Below are 24,327 nucleotides of genomic sequence, written 5' to 3'. Positions count from 1 at the left end.
GACATCATGTTTTTTTCAAAAAGGTAAGCGAAAATGTTTAAAATTGTTGGAGCAAAGAAATGATTTCTGTAGCTGGAGAACGCCCTACATATATACATATAACGTGCCTGCTAGTGAGAGATATTTAAACCGACATCGTTATCAGACCTTCAGAAAATACGCGTACAAGGGTCAGCCGAATCTACCACTGTTACTACCCCCTTGCAGGTAGTAACAGCAGCAACACACGTTTCGTATTAATCAGCAAGTTCAGGAATTGCGTGGATATGAAAAATCTCTCGAACTGTGGAGTTGAAGGAGAGTCCACGATTTCCTTGACCCTGTTCGGACACTGAGGGCTCCCAGTCCACACTCAGTGCTCACATTGAACATGAAAGTTCTATTTTTTTTTGTAATGTTTTATTACTATTTGCAATCAGTATAAATAAAGTTATAATACTATAAGCAAATGCATTTGCTGGAACGGGGGTTTGAATTAAAATTTAAAGGAGATGATATCCAGTGATAATCAACTATTAAGAGAGAGTTTTACGGAGTTTTATGAGAAACCTTTAAACGTGTCTCATACCAAGCTTGAGTGCGACGCCTTCGCATATATAAGAAATACTGGCAGAATTTCCAATAAATTTAATGATTTGTAAAAAGCAGTAAAAAAATATCTGCGCGACTGTTTCGAGAACTCAGGATAGTTGATTCCCTATTCGATGTCGGATTATAGCTAAAGTATTGGACATACAAAAAAATGTTAATATGCTTTTTTATGGGCAATTTAATGAACTATATTTTTTATTTGAACTATTTTTCCGTATCAATAATTGTTGCCGATATATAGGCAAGAAACTGAAGACGTGCTCCTTTTTTCCAAGATGGCGCTTCGAGCGCAACAGATTTTGACGGGGACTTTTAGTATGTCCAATAGGGAACACTAATGAACATGTGTACCAAAATTCAGATCTTTACCGATTAATGTTTTTATTTTTTCTTATTTGACTGGACTATAAGTGAAAATTCAATGAAACATGTTACTATTGCGGTTTTAAAATCCGTTTCCAAGCTTCTATTTGGGTTTCTGCTTCAGCATAACACGATCGATTTTAGGGAACCACGAACTTATAAATTAAGATGGACTGCCAATGCTGAATTGACAAATGACACCTACATGGGGGCAGCCATGATGTGCACTCACTTGGCGCGAAATTCAAATCAACTAATAAACAAGCATTAACCTCACGTTTTCTAAATAAATTACTGTGACACATGTCATTTTTCAAGGCTGCAATAGTCTCAAAACTTGAGCACTAGGAAAATTCCCCTAGAAAATAACTAAAATGTGCACATCATGGCCGCGCCCATGCTAGGGCCATTTCTGCCACTATGCAACTGTTTGATCAGCAGTCCATCTAAATTTATAAGTTCGTGTAGGGAACCCATCATTACACCACCGCTTGAATTTGAACCTTTCCATATTTAGCGGTTGCTATAGAAGCTGCCCTATACTTACGAGTGGTGTTCACGTGGCTTTAGTTAACGATGAGATATCATGTACCCCCGACTACATTGCTCCCTATCTGTGACCACCCATATTGTATTGAAAGCACAAAACATAGAACATAGGCCTAATACCACTCCATTTACTGTATGGTCTGAGAGTCCCATAGAGTCAAAAAAATTGAAATGTGAGGAAAAGTGTATTCCGTTTGACTGCCTTTACTTTCGTTTTTAATATTCTACTTCGTGTTGTAGACAGTCAATTTCCGAGTTCCACATGAATTCAAGACTTTTGGCAATTGATTCCCTGTCCAAATTGATTAGTGGATTGTTCTACGTGTCCGAAGATGAAATCATCCACCCCACAGTATTCGTTATAGATGAATTGCGTCTTCTCTGGTACTAGTTTCAGTTATCAGACCACTCCTGGGCATTTCCTTACTAAAATGAAAAATAAATTAAGCCTTTTTTCAGCTATAATAAACCTTAACTCCTAGATAGCAAGAAAATGCCTTCCTATTGCGCCCCCCTTGAGCAATCCAGTTATTAGGGTATCGTCGATTAATAACGACCTATTCTTCGTTCACCCAACAGAAATAGTTAAGCCACTCCAGATTACCCAATTCGGCCAATTCGCTTTACAAGTGTGATTGTGGCTTCAAAAATTACACCAATAACAATGTCGTATTCAAATGTGGCGGTAATTGTTGAGGAGGGGCTTAACTATTTCTGTTGGGTGAACGAAGTATAGTAATCTTATTATGGCTTCTTTATTGCGCCTCTTTTGCTGAAAAAAACATTTTTTTTCCATCTAGGGTATGGCTCATTCATTTTTTGCAAAACTGAAATTGGATCTTCTCGAAACGTGTGGATTTTTGTCATTTGCTTATTGATATATCGATTTAAAAAAAAGTGCATTTGTCACAAAACCTGATCTTCTTGGAAAAATTAGGGAGTTCTCCAATCCTTTATTACATTAATTGAAACGTAGTCTTTGTAAAGTGTTGTATACTTATATTGTATAGGACAACTGCCACTTTCATACAGTAAACATTATGACCTTTCAAATGAGATGTCCCTCAATAGGTACACCCTATGACAATTTTTTAGAGGAGGACTATCCTAAATGTTATAAAATATGCGGACATGCTAATGGAATATCATGTACAACCAATAATAAAGCACAACCCCTGAGAAGAGAATATCATCTGAACCACAAAATGGCAACAGAAGGTTATTCGAATGATTAAAATTGCGTAATTGGCAAGAAGGAAGTTCTGGAATTAAAACCAGGAAGTTGCATATGAATCGTTTATTTAAAAACAAAATTACACGTTTGAAAATATAAAAAACCTAATCTAATTATATCAAACTTTTTAAAGCTTGGTGTAATTCGAATATTGAATTCCTATTCTTGGCCGTCAGCCTCACGATAATAATCATAAGTAAAGATATTTTATTGGTCGGAGGAAAACATCTTTCTACATGAACACAGTATAAAAAGGCACTAGGCGTCTTGGATATCACTTTTAAATCCACCCATATGATGAAAATTATGTTTCAAAAGTCTATTCGCTAATTCTTGCATAACATCACGAAATATTACAGAATCGACATTCTCACCTAACATGTAGAATAGAAACCAATCGCCCATTTTACTTCGTCTTACAATCAAATCTATAGCATCCTTTCTAATAAGCCTATAGCGTATCCTTAACAAGTACACCCTCATTCTCGGAGAAAATATAATAATTATTCTATAAATTATAGTGGCAAACGTTAAGCAAGCGAGTATTATAAACCAGAACCAAAGAAATACGTAAATTTTTTCGTTCACTACGTTTAACGGTAAAATGCAGATCGCATCGTGCTTTTCCACTTCGCCGGAAACACCGTATTTATAAAATGTACATTTTGTCATTCTCGGGAATATGAGTATCATCGGATCGACCCGATCCTCTTCATCGCTATCCATGAAGTTTAATACGTCTATTCCGAATGTGAGGAATGCTCCATCGAAGAACCGATTCATGAGAAACATTTGCCCTGTAACAAGAGAAAATGGGTTAAATACGCGTTTTAGCAATCACATTTACAAAATGTGTCTTTCACTTTGACAGATCAGAGTTAAATTTCTGTGACAAAATTTCACTAAACATGTAAAATGGTGCCGTTAACATCTTGTGTATAAATTCTCATATCACTTTTTTGGTAGTTTTTATGGTATATGTAAAATGGTAAATCCTTCGTTTCAAAGTACCATTTAGGTGAGGGGACTATCTTGAATGTTGATTATATATAATTCATAGACTACTCAACTGTTTATAAACATTAGTATTTTTGTTGTTGTTACGATAATGTTGAATTCTATACCTAGGTCTTTCTTCTCGTGCAACGTTCCTCAAAACCTTAAAGTGCAGAAAATGATTTGGGTCCTTTCTATTATAACATTTTGTAGCAGCGTTACCTCAACTCTTTATCGTGCATTTAAGATTATACGTTAGCCGTGGCGCTGACTTATTTATGACTTTCGTATTTATTAATGAAGCATTCGAGTAAAAAACAGTGGTTAATTTACGGTGTTATTCATTTAGAAGTAGTCATAGGGATTTTCTATTTGACAAAAATCTTCTGAAAGATGACTAATTTTATGCAACCAAAATAACATGCGCGCACATTTTGTACTGTCATTCTAGATTTTAATAATAATTAATTTATAGTATTTTACATTATTAGCCAGGTAAGTGAGTTTTTACTGGCGATAGGAGAAGTTGACTGGCGAGCCGTCAGGCGAACCTGTCATTTCCTAGAGCCAGTAAAAACTATTACCTGGCGTATAATGTACAATATTAAATTTGTTACTCATTTGTAAACAATAGTAAACGTAAATAATTAGTTCTTAAACTGATTTCGACGAAATGTCTAAAATATCATGTTATCCATGTAACAGAGGCTTCGCATTAATTCTGGCCAATGAAATGACTAGATTTGCTAACTTGTAAAATTTTTACAAGTCAGCTGTCAGTTTTACAAGTCAGTAGCGTTTAAACATGACGTTTACCCGTTTGCGTTTTGTCTTGTTAATCAACGTTTACAACTGAGTAACAAATAAAATAGGTTACGATGAAGTGATATTAAATTTGCCCGCTATTTCCCTTAAGTTTCTTATGGGATTCTCTTCCAAAAAAATTAAAACATTCAGTTTCATATCCTCTGTTAAAATTGAGGGTCTCTTATGTGGATCGCATTTAAACAACCGCTAATTTTAAAGCGACCAACACAGAAAACAATAAATAATTAACTCCCTAAATTCATCTGTTGAGACCATGTCCAAACTGCCCAAAAAAGAAAAAAAGAAATTTCCCAAAAAGTTCCTATTTTTAATTATCTTTACAACAGTGTATTTGGTTTGTCGTTAGCTAAAATATAAGGATTTTTCTCCGCGCATATAGGGCAAGAACACACACGTCACGAAACGATGAAACGCGAGACATGTATTGGTTTAGGTATGAAGTTCTTATATTTCACCATTTGAATTCTGTTTGTTAGATAAGAACGAAGCCATGACAATATTGGATCACATAAACCAACGAGAGAAAGTTTAGATAACAAGATATTATGGTTTACTCTACAAATGCCTTAGAGAAGTCAAAATATATGGAGTCTAATTGCGTATTTTCATCAAAACAACTAAGAATGTAATGCTGATAAGTTAAAAGGTTGGTGTTTGTGGAACGACTAGGGAAAAAACCATGTTGTTCGTCAATTATAGTGCTTATAAGTAATGGAAATAAAGTATTTGTTATAATATCTTCGAACAATTTTGGTATTACTGACATAATCAATATAGCCCTATAATTGGACATATCCGCTTTATTCTTGGTTTTGTAGGAATAACATAACTGAATTTCGGAATTTCCAAATGTCAAGGAAACTGAAACTAAACAGTACATAACGTGAACAATAGTTTAAATTACTCATAATCGTTTTCTCTAGTAATGGGACAGCTGGTAACATTATATGGACCTATTTATTGGTGAGTGCGGGGCCGCTTGTATAGCGTCCGCATCTACGAAGAACTCGGAATCAACTTATATAATCCAAAAACCTGTAACTTTGGAAGAATGATTTCCGTCTTACTTTCAAAAGTTAAATAGAGACGAATTCGATGAGTAATCACTAGTTTCTTACATTTTATAATCTCAGTATTGGTCTTCCGATACCTACAACCGGATGTAATAAAGACCGAAAGTATAAATGTGTCGTGGAATTCTCTCTTTTGCGACTCAGCTCGTCTTGGTAGGTATGCCCTTTAAAGTAGTTCTTATACACACGGAAACGTATTAAAAGTTAAAATTTCGAAATAGAATGTACAATTGGGATAAGTATCATGACTCAACTCTTCAAATCGCGAATTGAATTATACACCATGGCCCCAATATTTTATGTCCAACGAGTATAGTGCCAGATTTTAAAACATTGTGTTCCAAAAACGTGTATATTACACACCAGTGACCTAGTACGGAACGTCAAATATAGTGCTCCGAGAAAGTGAGATATTTACAATGTGCATGTGCTGGCAACTTATTTTTAAATTTTTTAATCACCAACTCTATACGTATTTAATGAGATTTATCCCACACATAAAATTGTACATCGTTTCTTTGGAATAAATAGGAAATAATTGACTCATGCAATCTGATTCATTGACATGAGCATTTCAGTCACTTGATGATACCGTTAAAATTAACTCTACTTAATTCATTCATAAATGACGTTTGGATTGGATGTTTAGTTCGTTCCGACGATTGATGGTACGAGTCTGCTTTAAATGAAAACCGGATTGGGCCTGTACAGCATCTAAATGTCATTGTTATAAAATACATTGAATAATGTGTAAAAGTACTTTTCTGGATAGGCTCAAGCCTTAGTTTATTAGATAAAACATTCCCAACGCCAAACTGGCAGCCCAGTTTGCAATGCCTTCCCTAGACCATTGTAACTGGGTTGTGGAAAATCACAGGAAAAAAGGGGAACTTGTTTTGCATGGCGCGAATGATTCGTTTGCTGACCGGGGGTGCTTCATCTTGAGTGATGTAACTTTCCTTTTTATTTTTAGTTTATTGCATTCGGAGTAATTACATGATTATGTTGCATTATACACTAAGTTAATGTCATTGTACAGGTGCATTAGTTAAATAAATACCAGGGAAGCTATCCCAGCTATATAACTACTGACTTTGGTTACCTATAAAAAAAGTTGTTACAGAATTATGGGACGTTTAGGTTCTCCGCTTTAACGACAATAGGATTTCCCACAGTTTACGGGATTGGCGTCATTGAAATTACGAGTATTTAATGCAATCACTTTTTAATGTGATTACAGGTTGAATATTGAGTTTTTGAAGTACCTATATCGTCGTCATTTGTAAAGTTAACAAAGTATCTGAGTTATACCGATATTTGCGCCAATCAACTTCTCGCAATACAATTTATAGTCGACCTTTATCTTTTTTGCAAATAAGAGCCATGAAGAGGATCATCATAACCAACAAAATTTAGAAACGGCAAAATTCAACAAAAAAAGGTCTGCATACCGTGAAGATCATAGAAGTGTTTAAAAAGTAAGTCACATTTTAGTCTGTGGGGACTGATAAAGATTAAATTTATTTTGGTAGGTGGTATTGGAGAAAATTAGGGCGTAATTTTGGATTTCAGGTTGTTTCAGGTGTTTTTAGCTTCCTAGCATGTGCTAGGTAGCTATTGAGATAGCCGTTTTTTGAACATTTCAAAATTTCATCAAATGTCGACGTTTTAGACCATTTTAAGCAACTTTTAAAGAATAAAATTTTTTTCCGTCTGTATGTACGTACGTACGTACGTTACGTACGTACGTTTGTTGGCAATTTTCTGAGAAAACGGCTCGACGGATTTTGTTGAAATTTTGTATATATGTTTTAGGCATACCGAACAGAAAAATAACGGGCCGGATTTTTGAAAAAAAATTTTGGAGCGCCGTAACGGCATCGAACTTTTTTTTTCAAATAGCAACCTAAAATTTTTATTCTATTATTTGGAAGACCTTATTTTCCTGTGTACAACCTACAAAAAATTGGGCCGGGTTATATTATCAAAAAACGGAGAAAAAAATTGTCAAAGTCAAAAAATTGTGTTGCATATGTGCAAAACGCAACGATCTTGTTTCTGAAGCAATTTAAACGAAATTTCTATGGTAAGTCCCTTTAATAAAAGCAAACAAAATTCATGCGCAAAAATCGTGTTGCGCATGCGCAGAAATGCAATTTTCTTATTTATGGAACAATTAAAACGAAATTTGGATGGTAGGTCCTCCTAATAAAAGAAAACAAAATGCATGCGCAAAAAATCGAGTTGCGCATGTGCAACATCCAACTTTCTTATTTATGGAGCAATTTTAACGAAAATTGGATGGTAGGTCCCTCTAATAAAAGCAAACAAAATGCATGCGCAAAAATCGTGTTGCGCATGCGCAGAAATGCAACTTTCTTATTTATGGTACAATTTTAACGAAATTTGGATGGTAGGTCCTCCTAATAAAAGAAAACAAAATGCATATCGCAAAAAATCGAGTTGCGCATGTGCAACATCCAACTTTCTTATTTATGGAGCAATTTTAACGAAAATTTGATGGTAGGTCCCTCTAATAAAAGCAAACAAAATGCATGCGCAAAAATCGTGTTGCGCATGCGCAGAAATGCAACTTTCTTATTTATGGTACAATTTTAACGAAATTTGGATGGTAGGTCCTCCTAATAAAAGAAAACAAAATGCATGCGCAAAAAATCGAGTTGCGCGTGTGCAACATCCAACTTTCTTATTTATGGAGCAATTTTAACGAAAATTGGATGGTAGGTCCCTCTAATAAAAGCAAACAAAATGCATGCGCAAAAATCCTGTTGCGCATGCGCAGAAATGCAACTTTCTTATTTATGGAACAATTTTAACGAAATTTAGATGGTAGGTCCTTTTAATAAAAGCTAACAAAATGCATGCGCAAAAAATAGTGTTGCGCATGTGCAACATCCAACTTTCTTATTTATGGAGCAATTTTAACGAAATTTGGATGGTAGGTCCCTCTAATAAAAGCAAACAAAATGCATGCGTAAAAATTGACGTTTTAGATCATTCTAAGCAACTTTTAAAGAATAAATTTTTCCCGTCTGTAAGTGCGTACATATGTTGGCAATTTTTGGTTTCAGCTAGGAAGCTATTCTGTCAAGAATTTGACACCTGGTTTTAAGTATTTTAGTTTGTCGCATGGGGGGGGGGGGCTCCAGGGATGGGGGCCCTTTATAGGTGCCCTTTTTAGCGCATTTTTAAGAATTAAACAAAATTTGCTCTTGTTTGCGTTTTGTCCGCCCGTCCGTTCGTCCGGACCCACTTCTACCGTTTTGAACTATTTCTAGGGGAATGGTCCTAGAGTCCTGGAATTTTGCAGTAGGTAGCCTATATCTTGAAGGTGTGTCAGATGGCCATCAAATTTCGCTGTATAAAAGGGGTCCCTCTTCCCCCACGAATTATTTCCTGAGATGCTGTTTTTGAAAGTAAAACGTGCATAGCTTTTACATACGACAACCAATTGGTCTCAGATTTTGCATACGCATGCCTTTAGTGGTGCCAAGTTAACCTTTAGAAAATGGAGGGAGAGGGGGGTTAACACATGTTCTACCCTTCATGGTATTCTAATGAAAGGTCTTATCGTCTGAGGGGGGGGGGGGGGGGAGGTTAAACATTAATTTTACCTCTCATTGTATTCTAATTAAAGGTCTCAACGAAAGGAACCGTTTTCCATCAACTACTGCCCTTTTTCTGCCCTCTTATCAAAGTAGGGGGGGGGGGGAGTGGAACTAGTTTTATCCTTCATGGTACTCTAATGAAAAGGTCTCAACGAAAGGAATTAATTTCTACCAACCATAGCCCTCCTCCTCGACCTCTTTTCGTGATCGGGTATATTCCCCTATACCTCGAGAACGGATTGTCGGAACAGAGTACTCACAAAGGGCGATTGAGACGTCTGCAAGAAATATGTCCATTGGTGATGTCAAAACAAAAGCGGTTTCGTTTAAAAAAAATGCGCTTTATCTGCACAAGGGTTGTTCAATTTTCGCTTGTATCTCAGTAATTGGCGCTCCTACCGAAACGTTCTTCAAATCAAACTTAAAGCTAGAAAAATTTACTACAAAAATGGTTCCTATGCTTTTTTTACATAAAACTGATACTTTCGGAGTTATGGGGCCGTGAAAGTGAGTAAGGACCTCCTTCCCTCGAGCTCGCCCCCACACACTCACAAAGACTCTTAATTTTCTTGAAACTTAGATACCAAGAAATAATTTTACCAATTTTCAAAAACTCCGGGATTTTTTTCCTTAGATTTTATCGGGCTATATACCAATGATTTTGGAATTGTTTGGACTCTACGATTTTGTTCATCTAGGTACTCATCGATTGCTCGAAACATCTTTCCCCTTCTCAAGTTATCATATTGTACAGTGCCGGACGGACAGACAGAACGTATGATTTCATACAGAAACTTCTCAGAATAAAGGCTTTCGCAAGTTAACTGTTCGACAGATTTACATTTCCCATTCAAAGATATTGCAGACGTCAACACCGAAATAAACTCACTCAAATAGAGGATTGATGATAGATATATACCGTCGTGTGGTTTTTTGTGGGAATTTATGGCCAGTTGCCCCGACAAAATTAAGTATCGCTTAAAGTTAAGCATAACTTAAATTCCATGGCAACGATTGTCTTAATAATTGTTACCATAGATTTTAAGTTCGACTTAACTTTAAGCAAGGCTTAATTTTGTTGGTGCAACTGGGTATTAGGCCTAAAACCGTAACCGTAGGTATAGACTATAGAGATATTGCATATCCAAAGAAATTATCGGAAATATCAACCATTTACTTACCAATAACATTAATAAAGGCTAGGAATTCACATAAATAGTATTTATACGCCCACCAGTTGTGGTATCTTAAATTTTCCCAAAGATAGTCCAACATTAACTTTTTCTTTTGCTTCTTTTCGATATCGGAGCAAATTCCAATATCTAAATCCATCATGAGAGCGTGAATTTTTCCTCCTTCCCAAGACTTCCATAACCACCTCGGCGTATAAAACAGGATTGCCTAAAAAAAATAAAAATACATACGATAAATATCAACGTCAACACCGCAGGAGTTTAGGTTGTGGAAATTATCGTAAACAGAAATAGAAAATCATAATGAATGAGGCTTCAAAACACATATTCATTATTTGATGTAAGATATTAGACACAGTTCAGGTTTTCGTAACATCCCAACTTCCGCGTTGGAACTATTTCAAGTTCATATCGGTAGTTAAAATTTACGATTGAGTTAAACACTTATAAGCTCTCAATGCCGTGGCAACTATCCTTGCCTAGGTAGCACTAGGTCTACCCAATGTTATTTATTTACAGGTCCGTTTTACGAGAGCTTTGCAAATTTCATAATTTCATATTAGGAACCAATTACGAGTGCAGTACAAACAGGCCAACATGTTTAACATGAAATGAAGATCGTACATGCTCAGCTTTAAAATTCGAAACAAGATTTTGGGAATACAAAATTTACGATTTGGTTGAGAACAGAGTTATGATCACTATCTACTTTATAAGCGTTCGCGTAATACAGTGAACCACTTGCGTAATTGGCGATAAGATGGCACGCTTTGTCTCACGAATATAATGTGGAATGGTTGAAATGGCTTTATCTTTAATAACCAATACCAGTGAAGAAAAACAAGTTATCTGTAATCTTGCAAGTTTCCCCAAGATAACGAGTATGTTCAGCTAAAGAGCAGTTTTCAATGTCAAAGTAATTTTCGAACATAGAAAATAGTTACAAAAAATTGAAATTTAAAATTAATACGTCTGTACAGCATTACCAATAAAGTTGGATCGTTCGGATTCTCCCATCCGTTCTCTGTTCACCCGTCTATTTGTGTGTGTCGTAACTGCGTAGATCGGAACTTCATTTTACAGTCGGCAGTTTAAGCTCTGGCACGTGATCCAACAAGAATCTTGGCTATGAATTTTGATCATAAAGAGTCAACATTTGTACACATTCAGCTCGCTATGCACATATTTCGTTAGGAAAACGTGCAAGCGCCGGGTGCTTGACTCTACGTTTCATCCAGAATTCAAAAATTGAAGGAAAAATTCCTTTGGAGAGAACTGCAAAAATTCGGTTTTTTTTGTCGTGATTAGATATTGGGTGCGTTCACCAGGCAATATTGGACTGCCTCTCCCAGCGTTAAGCCACGTGATCTCGCTGGCAGACATGACGTCTTTTAGACTATTTTTAGCGTAACACAACGAAGTTGAAGTAAAGCTTATGTGCTCGTGTTTCCGTCCGTCCGTCCGTCCGTTCCATCGAGATCTCGGCCCCTGGGCCACCTAGAGACTTCGGGTTTTCGCTAATTGATAGCTGTTATGGTCTATATTTGCCCAATTCGATCAGTTTCATTTAACTCCATATTTTGCGCAGACTGCGCAATGCCAACTTTCATATTTATGGGGATATATATTTCTTTGAAATTTTAACCACAGGCGCTTCTAGTAAAGGCAAACATTTCGCACATAGTAAAAATTATGTGGGCATACGCAGTGACTGCACAGGCTGCTCATAGCCAACTTTCTTATGTATGGTAATATTTCTTTGAAACTTTTATATCTTATAACTCCTCTCTTTCTCTGGACGTGGATGTGCTTCAATATGCAGATTCGACATTTTGTGTGCTTTTGGTGACGATGCGTCGTTTCAATACTTTGTGTTACGCGGCAATACCTACGAGTGGGTTTTGGAACATTTTTTATTTTTCCTGTAGGATGAAATGGGGAGCAGGCATTGCCAAACATGTATTTTCCCATGTTATTCTATGTCTCGCCGTCAACTTGCCATCGCTGTATATAATAATAACATTTCTTTGAAATCAAATTTTTAACATATTGTATTTCGTTATTAAGGGATGTATAAAATTAATTTCTAAAACTAGGTCCGATTTTGAACTTTATATGGCACAAAAATATAAAATCACCACATAATTTACATTTGAGACGAACGATGACACGTGATATTACGTCCCGTCATAGAAGCCGATTATTATACAATGTAACATAATATTGAGTGAAAAAACCGCCCATCATGTTTAGGACGAACTGTTGCATTATGTTTCGGACGCGCTAAGTTTGTTTTAGCGTCCGATTCGCGTACGATATAGAGCTTAGTGCAATAAAAAGAAATAGAACATGTTTCTTCTTGATTAGAAAGTAACGAATATCTTTGATATGTTTTTTAAAAATTGACGTACGTTTGCTAGGTATAAAGCTGCATTCACAACCTCCAATTAATGTTTATAATTAATGAGTGAAATTATTACGTCAACTTTACGTAAAGGAATCATTCGCAATGCATGAAATTAATATGTGAAATTAGTATCTAAGCAACACAACTAACAGAGGTTAATAGGGCAACTTTCACCATATCTTGTAGCACATTCACAAAAATCGAGCCTAATCCTAATAGGGCAAGGTACTTTTCTGTTCTCCCCATTCATTATAGACGTAACAAAATCAAAACAAGAAAGGCATGGTTATGTTGACTGTCATATAAAAGCACGCATTCGTACCTCTGTTAAGAGCGCGCTACCGGAGTGGTGGGGATCAGCGTAGAAAACATGCCTTTAAATTTTTGTACAATTTTTAAAAACCGTTTGTTGTATCAGCCCAATTTTTTTTTATATTAATCAGCAAGGACCAGCGCAGGAGGCAACGAATTTTCATCGATCTACATTCGCTATAAATAGGTTAATTACATTTTTGAAAATGAGCAATTTTAATTTTTTTAAAATCAAATCTCCATGAATTTTCGTTATTGCCTTCTTGGGGTCATTAAAAAGATAGCACTTAAGTTTCAAGTGATTTTATGGTCAATTAAACGACGAACGGAGCAGTTTCTTAAAGGGGGAATGTTAAAAATTTTCCAACTTTCGAAATTCAAATGCTGAAGAAACGCTACAACACGCAAAATCCATTAGCGCCATCTGTCGTTATCCGTCTGATTTTGTAATGGTAACAATCTAAATTAAATGCAATAAGCTTCCCCACCACTCTGGCAGTGCGCTCTTAATTTCAGTAAAATTAAGCGGCAAAGTTTGCAGTTTGCAAACTTCTGCGTTAAGTATTACCTAATTCTAACGATTAATTTTCAATATTGTGAATGTTGCCCTTTAAAATACATAGCTTAAATGTTATGCGTATTAATTTTAAGGTTGGAATGCTACTTTAATATATCTATGGTTGATGGTTGATAAGATTGAATCGCTTAGATGGTATAAGTAAAGTCACTAAATATAGAAAGTACCGCAATCCATTGGGCTCGTGTGTTAGAGAGAGAACGCATGATTTTTGCCCAAAAATGGCGGAAGTTACCAGATTCTAGTAACTTTAATGTTAGGGATTGTTCCACCTGTTTGGAGATATCTGTATATATTTTTATAAAACATGACAGTACTATGAAGTTAGGTTATGAAAAATGACAGCTATTCAGATTTTATTTGTCAATTTTTTTAAGTTGGCAGCAAATTTGCCCAAAAATGGCGGATGATTGCGGTACTTTCTATATCTAGTGACTTTAATACGTCCTATTGACGAAGAAGGTATAACCGTTGCGACAACCCAGGTTCAAATCCGAGCGCGTGTGCTTTTTTTTCTATACGTTCATTGAATTTGTGCGATTTTTTGCTTTAATTATTTGAATTAAGAGGAAGGATAATAGTTATAATGTCACAATGGAAAAGATACTACGGGAGACTTGTAGATAAGATAGGTACCTACACTACATTCAATTGAGAAAATTTGCCCCGAATTATTCTCTATCCCATTCAAAATACGCCGTTACGTGCGCGGTTAGCGGCAGTTTTACGCAGCAAATCTGATTAACGGCTACGCTAATAATCTGCTTTTTGGCCACCAGCTGTACGCTATTTACTCAACGGGAATTTCTTATGCTTACTTATGATTTGTCGCTGTTGTCCGCTCACCGCCGTCATCGTTAAAACAACTTTTCGGAATCGCATTCATCGCTTTTTGTTTAACACTTTTGTACCCCGTTTTACATTTCGGCACAATGCATGGATTCCTCATTTTTCTCAAAGCAGCGGTTTTTTTTGCGTATCCGTAGAGGTTCAAGGCGGCGGTAGTCCTTGTGTATACAATTACAAATTATTACAAGTCAGCCATGACAGTTGTTAAAGAACATCCCTCGACTCATGCTACGCCCATGACGACTGTATAGTACTACGCAATCGATGACGCGTAAGAACCTCACTTCTCATATAGGAAATAGGCTCGAGTTTCCAGATCTGTATATACACGACCGTGGGTTAAACGTCAAAAGTTTACTTTGTTTTAAATTTTAAGGTTATGTTTTAGTATTGGTACACCACGCACGTTGCGGCAAATGATTACTAACGTCATAATTTATTGAAGCGGCGGCGCAGCAACTCACTATTGATCGCACTGTATTAGTCCTACTTATGATGGTATGTACACTTTGACAGTGCAGATAGAGGCAGACATATATGTCAAATTTTAATAAAGCTTTCTACTTTCCGATGTTATTCACCTTTGACCCCATTATTTTGAACCAGATACAAAAAAGTGTATGAGACTTTTTTTACAGCTCATCAAGACACATCTTGTTTTTTTATTTAACATTTTTCCCTATGGCTTTATGGTATATCTCCGAAATCTGGAGGAAGGTAAAAGTTGGGTACCTACTTAAGCCGGGTCGTTCCAATGCCAAATATGACATGGCGAAGGATTACAGGCTCATCGGCCTATCATCGTTTCTTCTAAACACGGTGGAGAAGCTGGTGGATGCATACATAAGGAATGGCGTACTGGTCCTTAGACCCTAGACCTTAGACTACATCGATTTCAACATGCTAACAGGGCTGGTTCGTGTGCAGGCTGGGAAAGGGCATACCTGCCAGGGGGATAGCTCTGAGAGCGTTTCTACATATCGAGGGTGCGTTTAACAACACGACGTTTGATTCAGCCAATGAGGTGCTGAAGGTTTGGGATTGATGGGTCAATCGTAAAATGTATCCGAGTCATGCTCGGAAGCAGGGTCAATATATCTTCAATCGGGACGACGGAGATGAACTTATCGGGTAATAGATGATGTCCGCAGGGTATGGTGTAGTCCCTATTGTCACTAGATACATCAAAACCATGCCAAATTTGTCCATAGAGGCACTGCTGGGACTAGAGCCTTACACTTTGCTCTCTAGGTAGAGGTTTGAAAGGCTTCCATGCGGTTAAACAATTGGGACGAGTGGAAGGATCGAAGCAGCCTTGGGCACGGACGGATCTGGGAGGAAACCCTCAGATCCGATCCCCTCCTCGCCAAAAGGGATGTGATTCGGGATGCCTTACTAAGACTGAAGAGTTATAAGGTCAGTCGCCCTCTCCCGGACAGAGAGCAGTAGCTGAACTCGGACTGCCCATCCCTCAAACGCGAGGGGCTCGTGTGGTTAACAGATAGGTCCATAACGGAAAGAGGAACGGTCACGGATATTATACCGGGTGAATATTTTAAAACCGAGCATAGGCAATTAACATGGGAAAAACGTTTTTTGCATATAGTTGCTCCCCATGTTAACTTAGAGGGTTTATAACTCGGTTTATAATGACACCAATCAAAAGAAGATTTTTTCGCATTTAATGGTGTATAGTATGAATTAGTTTATTTTCAGGTGTATTTCTCATTATTTTATCAAAAATTCGGCAATAAATCCAATTAGCAAAATCATGTTAAGCCATGGAAATTTCCTAAAGAATTGAAATAGGTTTTCACACAGACGAAATGGGACGCTCATTAAAATGCACGGAAAACAAATATCGCGTACTAGAGTAAATATTTCCGCTGTAAACGTTGTTTATTATAAATACTTTTTCTTCAGTGAACCGCAAAAAAATTAATGCCAGGTGTCATAAACTGATATTGATTTCGACGTTTGAATCTGCTTTTTCTCTTACATGGCTTAACATGATTTTGGTAAGTGGATTTATTGACGAATTTTTGATAAAATAGTAAGAAATACACCTGAAAATAAACTAATCTTACATACAGTTGCTTCATATTTTTGGTAGGGTTGAAAAACGGTTAGTACCGATACCTCGCCCCTTAGATAAGAATTTCTTTGTAAATATTATCTAATAAAGTATAAATAAAAATAAATAAATAAAATAATTCGTAGATATATCATTAGACGAGGAAAAAATCTTCTTTCGATTGGTGTCATTATAAACCCTCTAAGTTAACATGCGGAGCAACTATCTACAAAAAACCTTTTTTTTATACCTGAATCACAATCTCCGTTTTAAACACTCAAATGCGTGCGAAAAAAAGGCCTTTAAAACACACGTGCTTTAAAGTTGCTAAGTAATGATACTTCAAGTATGACTTTTGAAACTGTTGTTGCGTCCCCAAACTAGAATAAAATATCCTTTCGTTTTTCCTTTAATGAAAATACCCTGTACATAACCGTTTTGCCTTGCCTGTATATATTCCTATTTGTTACGCGTGCGCGCATGAGCCGCAGAAGCGCAATATGTGTTCTCGTCGCGCAGAATTCGTCCCATTCTTCGCTTAGAAGCCATCGACTCAACTACGTTGAGAAGTCGCCGTTAATCAATGGCCGATTAGCCTTCGTCGTTCGCATATAGATCTCGATCGATCCACAACGGGTCAACATGTCGCCGTGCAGTTCGCAACATCGTTATTAACAAGCAGAACGTCAGCATCGCACATAAGAAGATTTCGTTGTAACAAATTCGACAACTTCGTAGAAAAGAGCAATCTTCGCCATTGCAACATCGCCTTCGTTGTTAATGGACTTCGAAACAACACGTAAGTTCCTTTGTTTACATTATCCCTTCGTAACTTTACCATATTCTAGTAGCCGTCGTGCCTACGTCAACCATATTCAATAGAAATTCATTTACTTTGTATTTTTTTATAATAAACACGTTTATTTATGTGTCTATATTCTTTCATTCCCAGCATAAACAAGGCCTTGGAAGTAATTCATAATTACAGTCCACTTACAATCAAATTCTTTGTTATCGAAGCCCCCTTGTACGGTACAACTGTCATCTGGGTGAAATAAAAAATCCTCTTAGGTCGCTTTCTGTAAATGCAGAACATTTCTTTGGCTTGTACCTATCCTTTGGTTGAAGCTTTCACAAACGCGCGTAATTTAGGGTATGCTTCCAAATCTGTTCCACTTTTTAATCGCAGCATTGTTTGAAGTTTTGAATGAATGCACTAAAAGATAGAAGATTTAAATACCTTTGACATTTCCTTCATATATGCCAGCATTATCGATGCATTTAAGACTTTATTCGTAAGTAACATGGAAACAACTTTTCATATTCTTTATAATAGGCTTTACTGGATTTGGATTTTACACCTACCAACGTTTGTTTAGATTTTACAACAAGCGATTTAATGGACGGTGACGAACTAAATATATTAAAAACTGCAGGAGTTGTGGTCTCGGTCGGAGAGACGGACGGAAAAAATGGCCATAATAACGCCTTCCAACATGAGTTCGCGCTAAAAACGACCTTTAGTGATAGTTCAAAATCCCAGGTGTTGTACTCAAGCGTTTTTGAGTATGAGTTTTTAATAATATTAAAATACCGTCTTTATTGCTTTTATTTTAAATCACTTAAAATAAAGTGTAATTTTATTTATTGTCACATATTGACAGACTACTAAAAGCCTACTACTACTCTACTGCAGCACCTGCATGAATGAACGTCTGCCCGAAGGGTAGTGGTGCTTGCTTTTTTAAAATTAAACATACCTAAGTATAAATGCAATGACAAAACACCAGGGCTCCCAGATCTTACTTATTTTCTGATGGATGAAATAATATGTACCTACAATAGAGTATAGTATTAGAATAGTGTGTACAAGCGTACACATTCCTGCACAGTGCACATACCCCCTAGCTTCGGTCAACCACCAATTTTAAGGTACCAGGTGTTATAGATACTTGGGCTTGAGTGTGAGGGCGTGTTCACTGTACGCACTAATACTACTCTATTGTACATGTTTTGTCCATCATAAAATAAGTATAAGGTCTGGGGGTCTTGGGATCTTGCTCTATCACCATTTTTCCAATATACCGACGAGAACATTGTTGAAACAACGGTTTTACAATACTGATATAATAGAGGTCTGTGTGAAGTCACAAAAGGTTATAGGTTAGGTTTTATTATACAGGAAAATGTTCTACATTGTTTCCTACTCCTTCAATTCGAATTCAACATAGTCATCACATCAGCCTTCCATTAGAAGAAACTATTTCCCACACACAATGTGATTTATCTAACATTCCTGTACATTCAGTTTCAGTTGCGTCACGGAGCTATGGCTATGGAACGGTGAAAACCGAACTCAAACATTTATTTTGCAAATTGCAAAGTGCAGCAACTATTATAGTGAAACGCTGAAACCCGAGGTAAAACCTAAAGTCTAGAACTTTTATTTATCACACAATGCTAGTAGGTCTAAAGAACCATGAGCTGGCAATGACACAATACGCCCTCATAAAAAACCTACAAAAAAGCAATTAAAATTAGGAAATAAATCTTGAATTTTTGCCAGCACTGAAAACGGCCGATTTTATTGCTTTTATCTAACGCCTATCAAACTGCTACTGTTGCAATGATATTTTCTTGTTGATAAATTTGTCTCGCGATTAGAATTTCCTTTTGCAATATCTAATCAAATTTGATTTTTACTCATTGAGAGTTACTGAGAGATAAGAAAAAAATAAAATTGAAGTGGGATATTATAAGACTGGAATATAAAGTAAGTGTAGCTGTTAGGCGCAAAGATCGAAAACGGCCATTGAGCGAAAAAAACCGCCACAACGCGTTTTGGGTAATGCCAATTGACCACGTAGCGTTCATTAGGTTTTTTTCGCTTTGTGGGCGTTTCAAAATAGCCACTACGCGTTCTGAACAATCTAACTGTACCATTACGAGAATTCGCGTTGTGGCTGTTAACTGTTTTCAACCACAACGTCCACATCACGTTCTAAAAAATAGTAAATATTCAGAACCCATTGTGGGAAATCGTCGGGAAGCACACAGGGGTTTGTCAGCTGCAATTGCAAGCGATACTGCAACGACAAAAAGTGCAAGTGCAAATCCAAAGACGTGAAATGTAACTCAAAATGCCACTCCAACAGCTCTTGCAAAAATAAATAAAGAACACTTACGCAAGGAAGAGATAGTATCAAAAAATCGTATGTAGCTCTCTGTAAGTTGTGGTTCCTAAGCTAATAAAGTTTCCTCCCGTTTCACAAAAACTACCCAGAATGTTTAATAATCACGTCGTAGCTATTGGAAAAACTAGTCACAATGGGTTCTACTGATATTTGGTATTTTTAGAACGCGTTGTGGTTGAAAACAGTTAAGAGCCGCAACACGAATTCGCGTAATGGTACAGTTAGATTATTCAGAACGCGAGGTGGCTGTTTTTAAACGCCCACAAACCGAAAAAAACGTCAAGAACGCTTCGTGGTCAAGTGAAATCACCCAAAACGCGTTGTGACCGTTTTTTTCGCTCAATGGCCGTTTTCGGTCTTTGCGCCTAACATAGCTAATAAAATATTTCCTCAGAGAGACATAATGAAAATATTTATTACATCTTCCGCTACAATTCGTTCAATTCATTTGCCAAAATTGTTTCTGATTTCATCATATCATTTACCTATATTATATTGTCGTAAAAATAATAATGGTAGGTGTTTCTGTGAGAACTAACAACATAATTTTTAGAAATAGACCACCGTTGTTATTTCCGTTCACATTCACTATATTTTTATATTTCAGAACAACAAATTTAGCTTATTGCAAAAGCAGAGTAAATACTGAGGAACTGGAAATTAGTACCTACTTATAGTAGTAGTAGCCTTATTAATTTCCGAACAAAAGATAGAAGTCCAAGATCAAATGTGAATTACTATTTTATCACCACTTATTTCATAAGCACATAATGTACACTGTTACGTCGGTCGTTGCTCTAACTTTTGGCGAATTGCCACAGGATGCACTCAGTTGACTTCTTATTCCCCAAAAATATTTAAATAATTACCACGTCTCTCGTGTAAGTGGACTCTGAAATTTTAAAAATGTATACACCATTACGTCAAACCTTCAAAAGCAATAAACATCTTTTATTAGTATTGCTAGTTTTTACACATAAATATAATTCAAAAGTAAGGTGCTTTTATTACCATGTTACTCTAAAGGATATCTTAAAATATAACCGTATCCATACATCAAAGTCCAAAAGTATTTCGTCCGATAGTGCATCCGATTGATTTCGACGTCACATTTCTATATATTTTGACCCATATATTCCTATAGCAATTATTTTGAGCACTTGCAGAAAAATATACGATAGCACTTCTACACTCTAAAGTGGCAAGGAGTCTATTTTAGTGTTTAAATGTTATGACTTGCTGAAATTATACCACAGCATAATTTTAACATGGAGATGAACTTCTAGTAAATATAACTCTTAACCACAAATAAAGATGAAATTTGTCAAAGGCTCGCGTTGCTAAATAATAGCACGACTAAAAACAGTATTTTTAGCAGCTATATTATGTAGTTGAACTACCTACTTTTAAAAAAAAATTTACGGTTTCGGTATTAAACAACATGATTATGACCTGGAGATACTTGGGGAAAGTTTTAGTCAGGAATTGAATGATCATGCTTTTGAAGTTTCGTATATCAGTGGATAATATTGTAACATTTATTATTGGACAGTTACTAGTAAATGTAACAATAATTTGAAACTACACAATCAATTAGCACGTTCGATAAAGCACTCAGTACTTGATGAATTGGAAATGAAAATTTTAGTTATTGTATTTCTGTGACTAATGGAAATTGGCAATGACTCTGGTATTTTAAATTGAACTTCCGGTACATAATTACATTGTCGGATTCTTCGATGTATTTTGGGTAACTTACCAACTGCAGATTCAATTTATTAAGCGCCCGTATGGATTTAATCGACAGTTGTTTCATCTAAATGCTGATTTGTAATTACCTACATTAATTCATTTTCTGACATCCTGCAATGGATCTTTGGTAGAATTTCAAGAACACTAAGCAAGGAAAGCTGTAAAATCTTTATTGCTTTGCATATCTCTTATGAACATTCCAAATTTTATAAAGCGGCAAATGTATCGCTCGTTTTCATCGAACTTGTTTTGACATCATGTGGTAATGGAAAATGCACAGCTAGTTTTTGGACATTGAATTAATGATGCGTTTGGCCGTTTTGTCAACAGTACTTAGTGCACTCATAAGGATTTAGATATCTTTCTGTGTAATCAAAATCATAAGGTGTGATAACTTGGGTATACAGCGTGTTGCATCGACAGGCGAGACATAGGAAATCCCATGTAAAGTTAAAGGAGCATACCTAATTATTGGCTTCTCTAATTATTTTAAAGGAAAAATTCTAGGAAAAATGTGTTTATGTTATTTGAAGAGCATTAAAATCCGCATCTTTTTGATAATTCTATCAACTGTTGATTTTGTGAGTATCGGCCTGTTCAGGTACTGAGCAGCAAACATGTCTGATGCTTGTCGATAACTATTTCCTTGATAATACCATTTAATCATCAATACTTTCTCTTCCGTTATGTAATTCGTCGCTAATAATAGAAATAAAAAAATCAATTTTAACAAACTTTATTTGACAGTCAATATTTACCTCAATTGTTCCCTCTAAGTGCGGGGAAATTACCAAAATTATTGACAGTATCTCGTTAAGGGGTTAATCAAAAACATCGAAAGCTCATTTAGATGCCGATTTTAACACTCTTCAAATAACCTAAATAGATTTTTCCTCTAAAATAATTAGGGAAGACAATAGTTAACCTCCTGCAAATTTACATAGGATTTCATATGTCCCGCCTGTCGATGTAACACGCGGTATAGGATCATGCACTTCGGCGCTTTCAGGGTGAAAATTTTGTCGCGCAGAATGCAATGTGATGGTGGTATAGGACTGGATGCTGGAGCTGGAGGGTAGTGAAACGCTTTGTAGTCAGTGAAATTAAAAAAATGCAGTGGAAATTCCACGTTGCCATGACACTACATTGTTAAAACAATGTCCTCCCTAAATATCGCGCGCGCTTAACCATTAATGCAATAAGTTATTAATTATAAGCACTCGTGCTATTACCCCCGAATATTAGGTAGTTCGTGAACATTTTCAAATTTAGGAAATGGATGATGTACATTTAATAACTACTTATATTCGGCGCGTGTTGTCCCTCTATTTCATTTGACCAATGAAATTGCATTATTGGGTCTGATCGTCCAGCGACTGTACAGTATGCTTAATGCAACCGGTTCCGGGTACCAGAGTGGAGGGAGGTCGAACTTTTGACGGTCGCACAATTCAAAAATCGCTAATATGAATTACGCTAATTTAGAGAGTATGCTTGCGTATGCTTAGGTAGGAAGCAAATCAAATTGATATTATAGGTTATAGGGGAATACAGACGTGAGAAGTTTCGGTATGTTAAACCGCAAGGCGTAAAAGAATCTGTCGGCGGTAGGAGATAAGGAATGTCGAAATATAAAGATCAAGTTAAGCAGACGTTTTTTTTTGCTTTCAGCACCTACAGTAATATTGGGTGACTCTGTATGTGTCCAATTTCAATTACTTGTAACGTTAAATGTGGTTGCTAATTTAGAATGATCACAATTTGCATCATGTTTTTTTTTTAAATTTGAGGGAATGTATTTTGTATTAGTTTTGTTGATGCTTGATTTTGTTTAAATAATCGCGTTGTATTTTGAGGTCATTTTATTGTTCATTTAGAAAGGTAAGAAACATTTGGAAATATTTCCGTGAAATGTTTTGTTAAAGTGTATCTAAGGTTATCTCCGGTCATTGCGATAGGAGTAATATCGCGGCGTAAGCTAATTAGTTTCAAGATCAGCAGGTCTCGCCGGTAAGAAAACGCAGGTATTTAATTTCGAAGACGCAAATTCAAGTGGAGGAGAGGCGGAAACTGAGAATGTTTTAAATAGCAGAGGAAGACGCGAATGGAGGCTTGTTTGATGGTGGACGTTAAACGTTGCATTTTTGATCGTATAGTATTTCTTTTCACATTTGTTGCAATGGTTTGGTTTTTTTTACCGAAATATAAAGAGCGATTAAAAAAATTCAGTTGGCGATGATAAGGTGTTTATCGTGAATGAACCCCAATACATCTTGTCAGACGAATCTGTCAATTTATTTCGAGTTAGTGTGGTGTCACACTATGCGTTCTTACCGCTTCTGCTAAAACGGATGCGGTTTGGCAGGCCGACATCTACTCGTTTTACTATTGCGGTCTAACGGGATGCGTGACCTATTTTTGCAATGTTGAGTTTAAACTGTGGTGATATTATCATCCCGTTAAACAGGAGAGTTTTAGCAGGAGCGATAAAAACACAGTGTGATACTACTACTATAGTGCTGTGCAAAAAAAAAACGATTAATCGATAACTTATCGATAATTATCGATTAGTAGATAACTTATCGTTAATTATCGATTAATTGATAACTTATCGATAATTATCGATTAATAGATAGTGGATTAATTTAAAAAAAATGGTCGACGAATCGATAATTTATCGAAAATTATTGAAAAATGTATCGATTA

The 24,327-nt window shown here is 36.2% G+C and overlaps 1 protein-coding gene across 2 annotated transcripts in view; it reads right to left on the bottom strand.

Annotated features, from left to right (window-relative positions):
* Positions 1 to 2,825: 2,825 nt before the first annotated feature.
* Positions 2,826 to 24,327, bottom strand: part of LOC116162083 (innexin shaking-B) — a 52,028-nt gene continuing 30,526 nt past the window's right edge. For both annotated transcript variants that reach the window (XM_031475613.1, XM_031475615.1), the window contains 2 exons: positions 10,445 to 10,664; positions 2,826 to 3,534 (listed from right to left, as the gene is read on the bottom strand). In XM_031475613.1, coding sequence (XP_031331473.1) covers positions 2,996 to 3,534; positions 10,445 to 10,664 — 759 coding nt within the window. In that variant the 3' untranslated portion in view covers positions 2,826 to 2,995. The remainder of the gene's footprint in view (positions 3,535 to 10,444; positions 10,665 to 24,327) is intronic.

Source organism: Photinus pyralis, unplaced genomic scaffold (assembly GCF_008802855.1).
Source record: "Photinus pyralis isolate 1611_PpyrPB1 unplaced genomic scaffold, Ppyr1.3 Ppyr1.4_LG10, whole genome shotgun sequence".
Taxonomy (NCBI): Eukaryota; Metazoa; Arthropoda; class Insecta; order Coleoptera; family Lampyridae; genus Photinus; species Photinus pyralis.
Note: the sequence above shows the minus strand (reverse complement) of the source record. Positions and strands in the feature narration are given on the sequence as shown.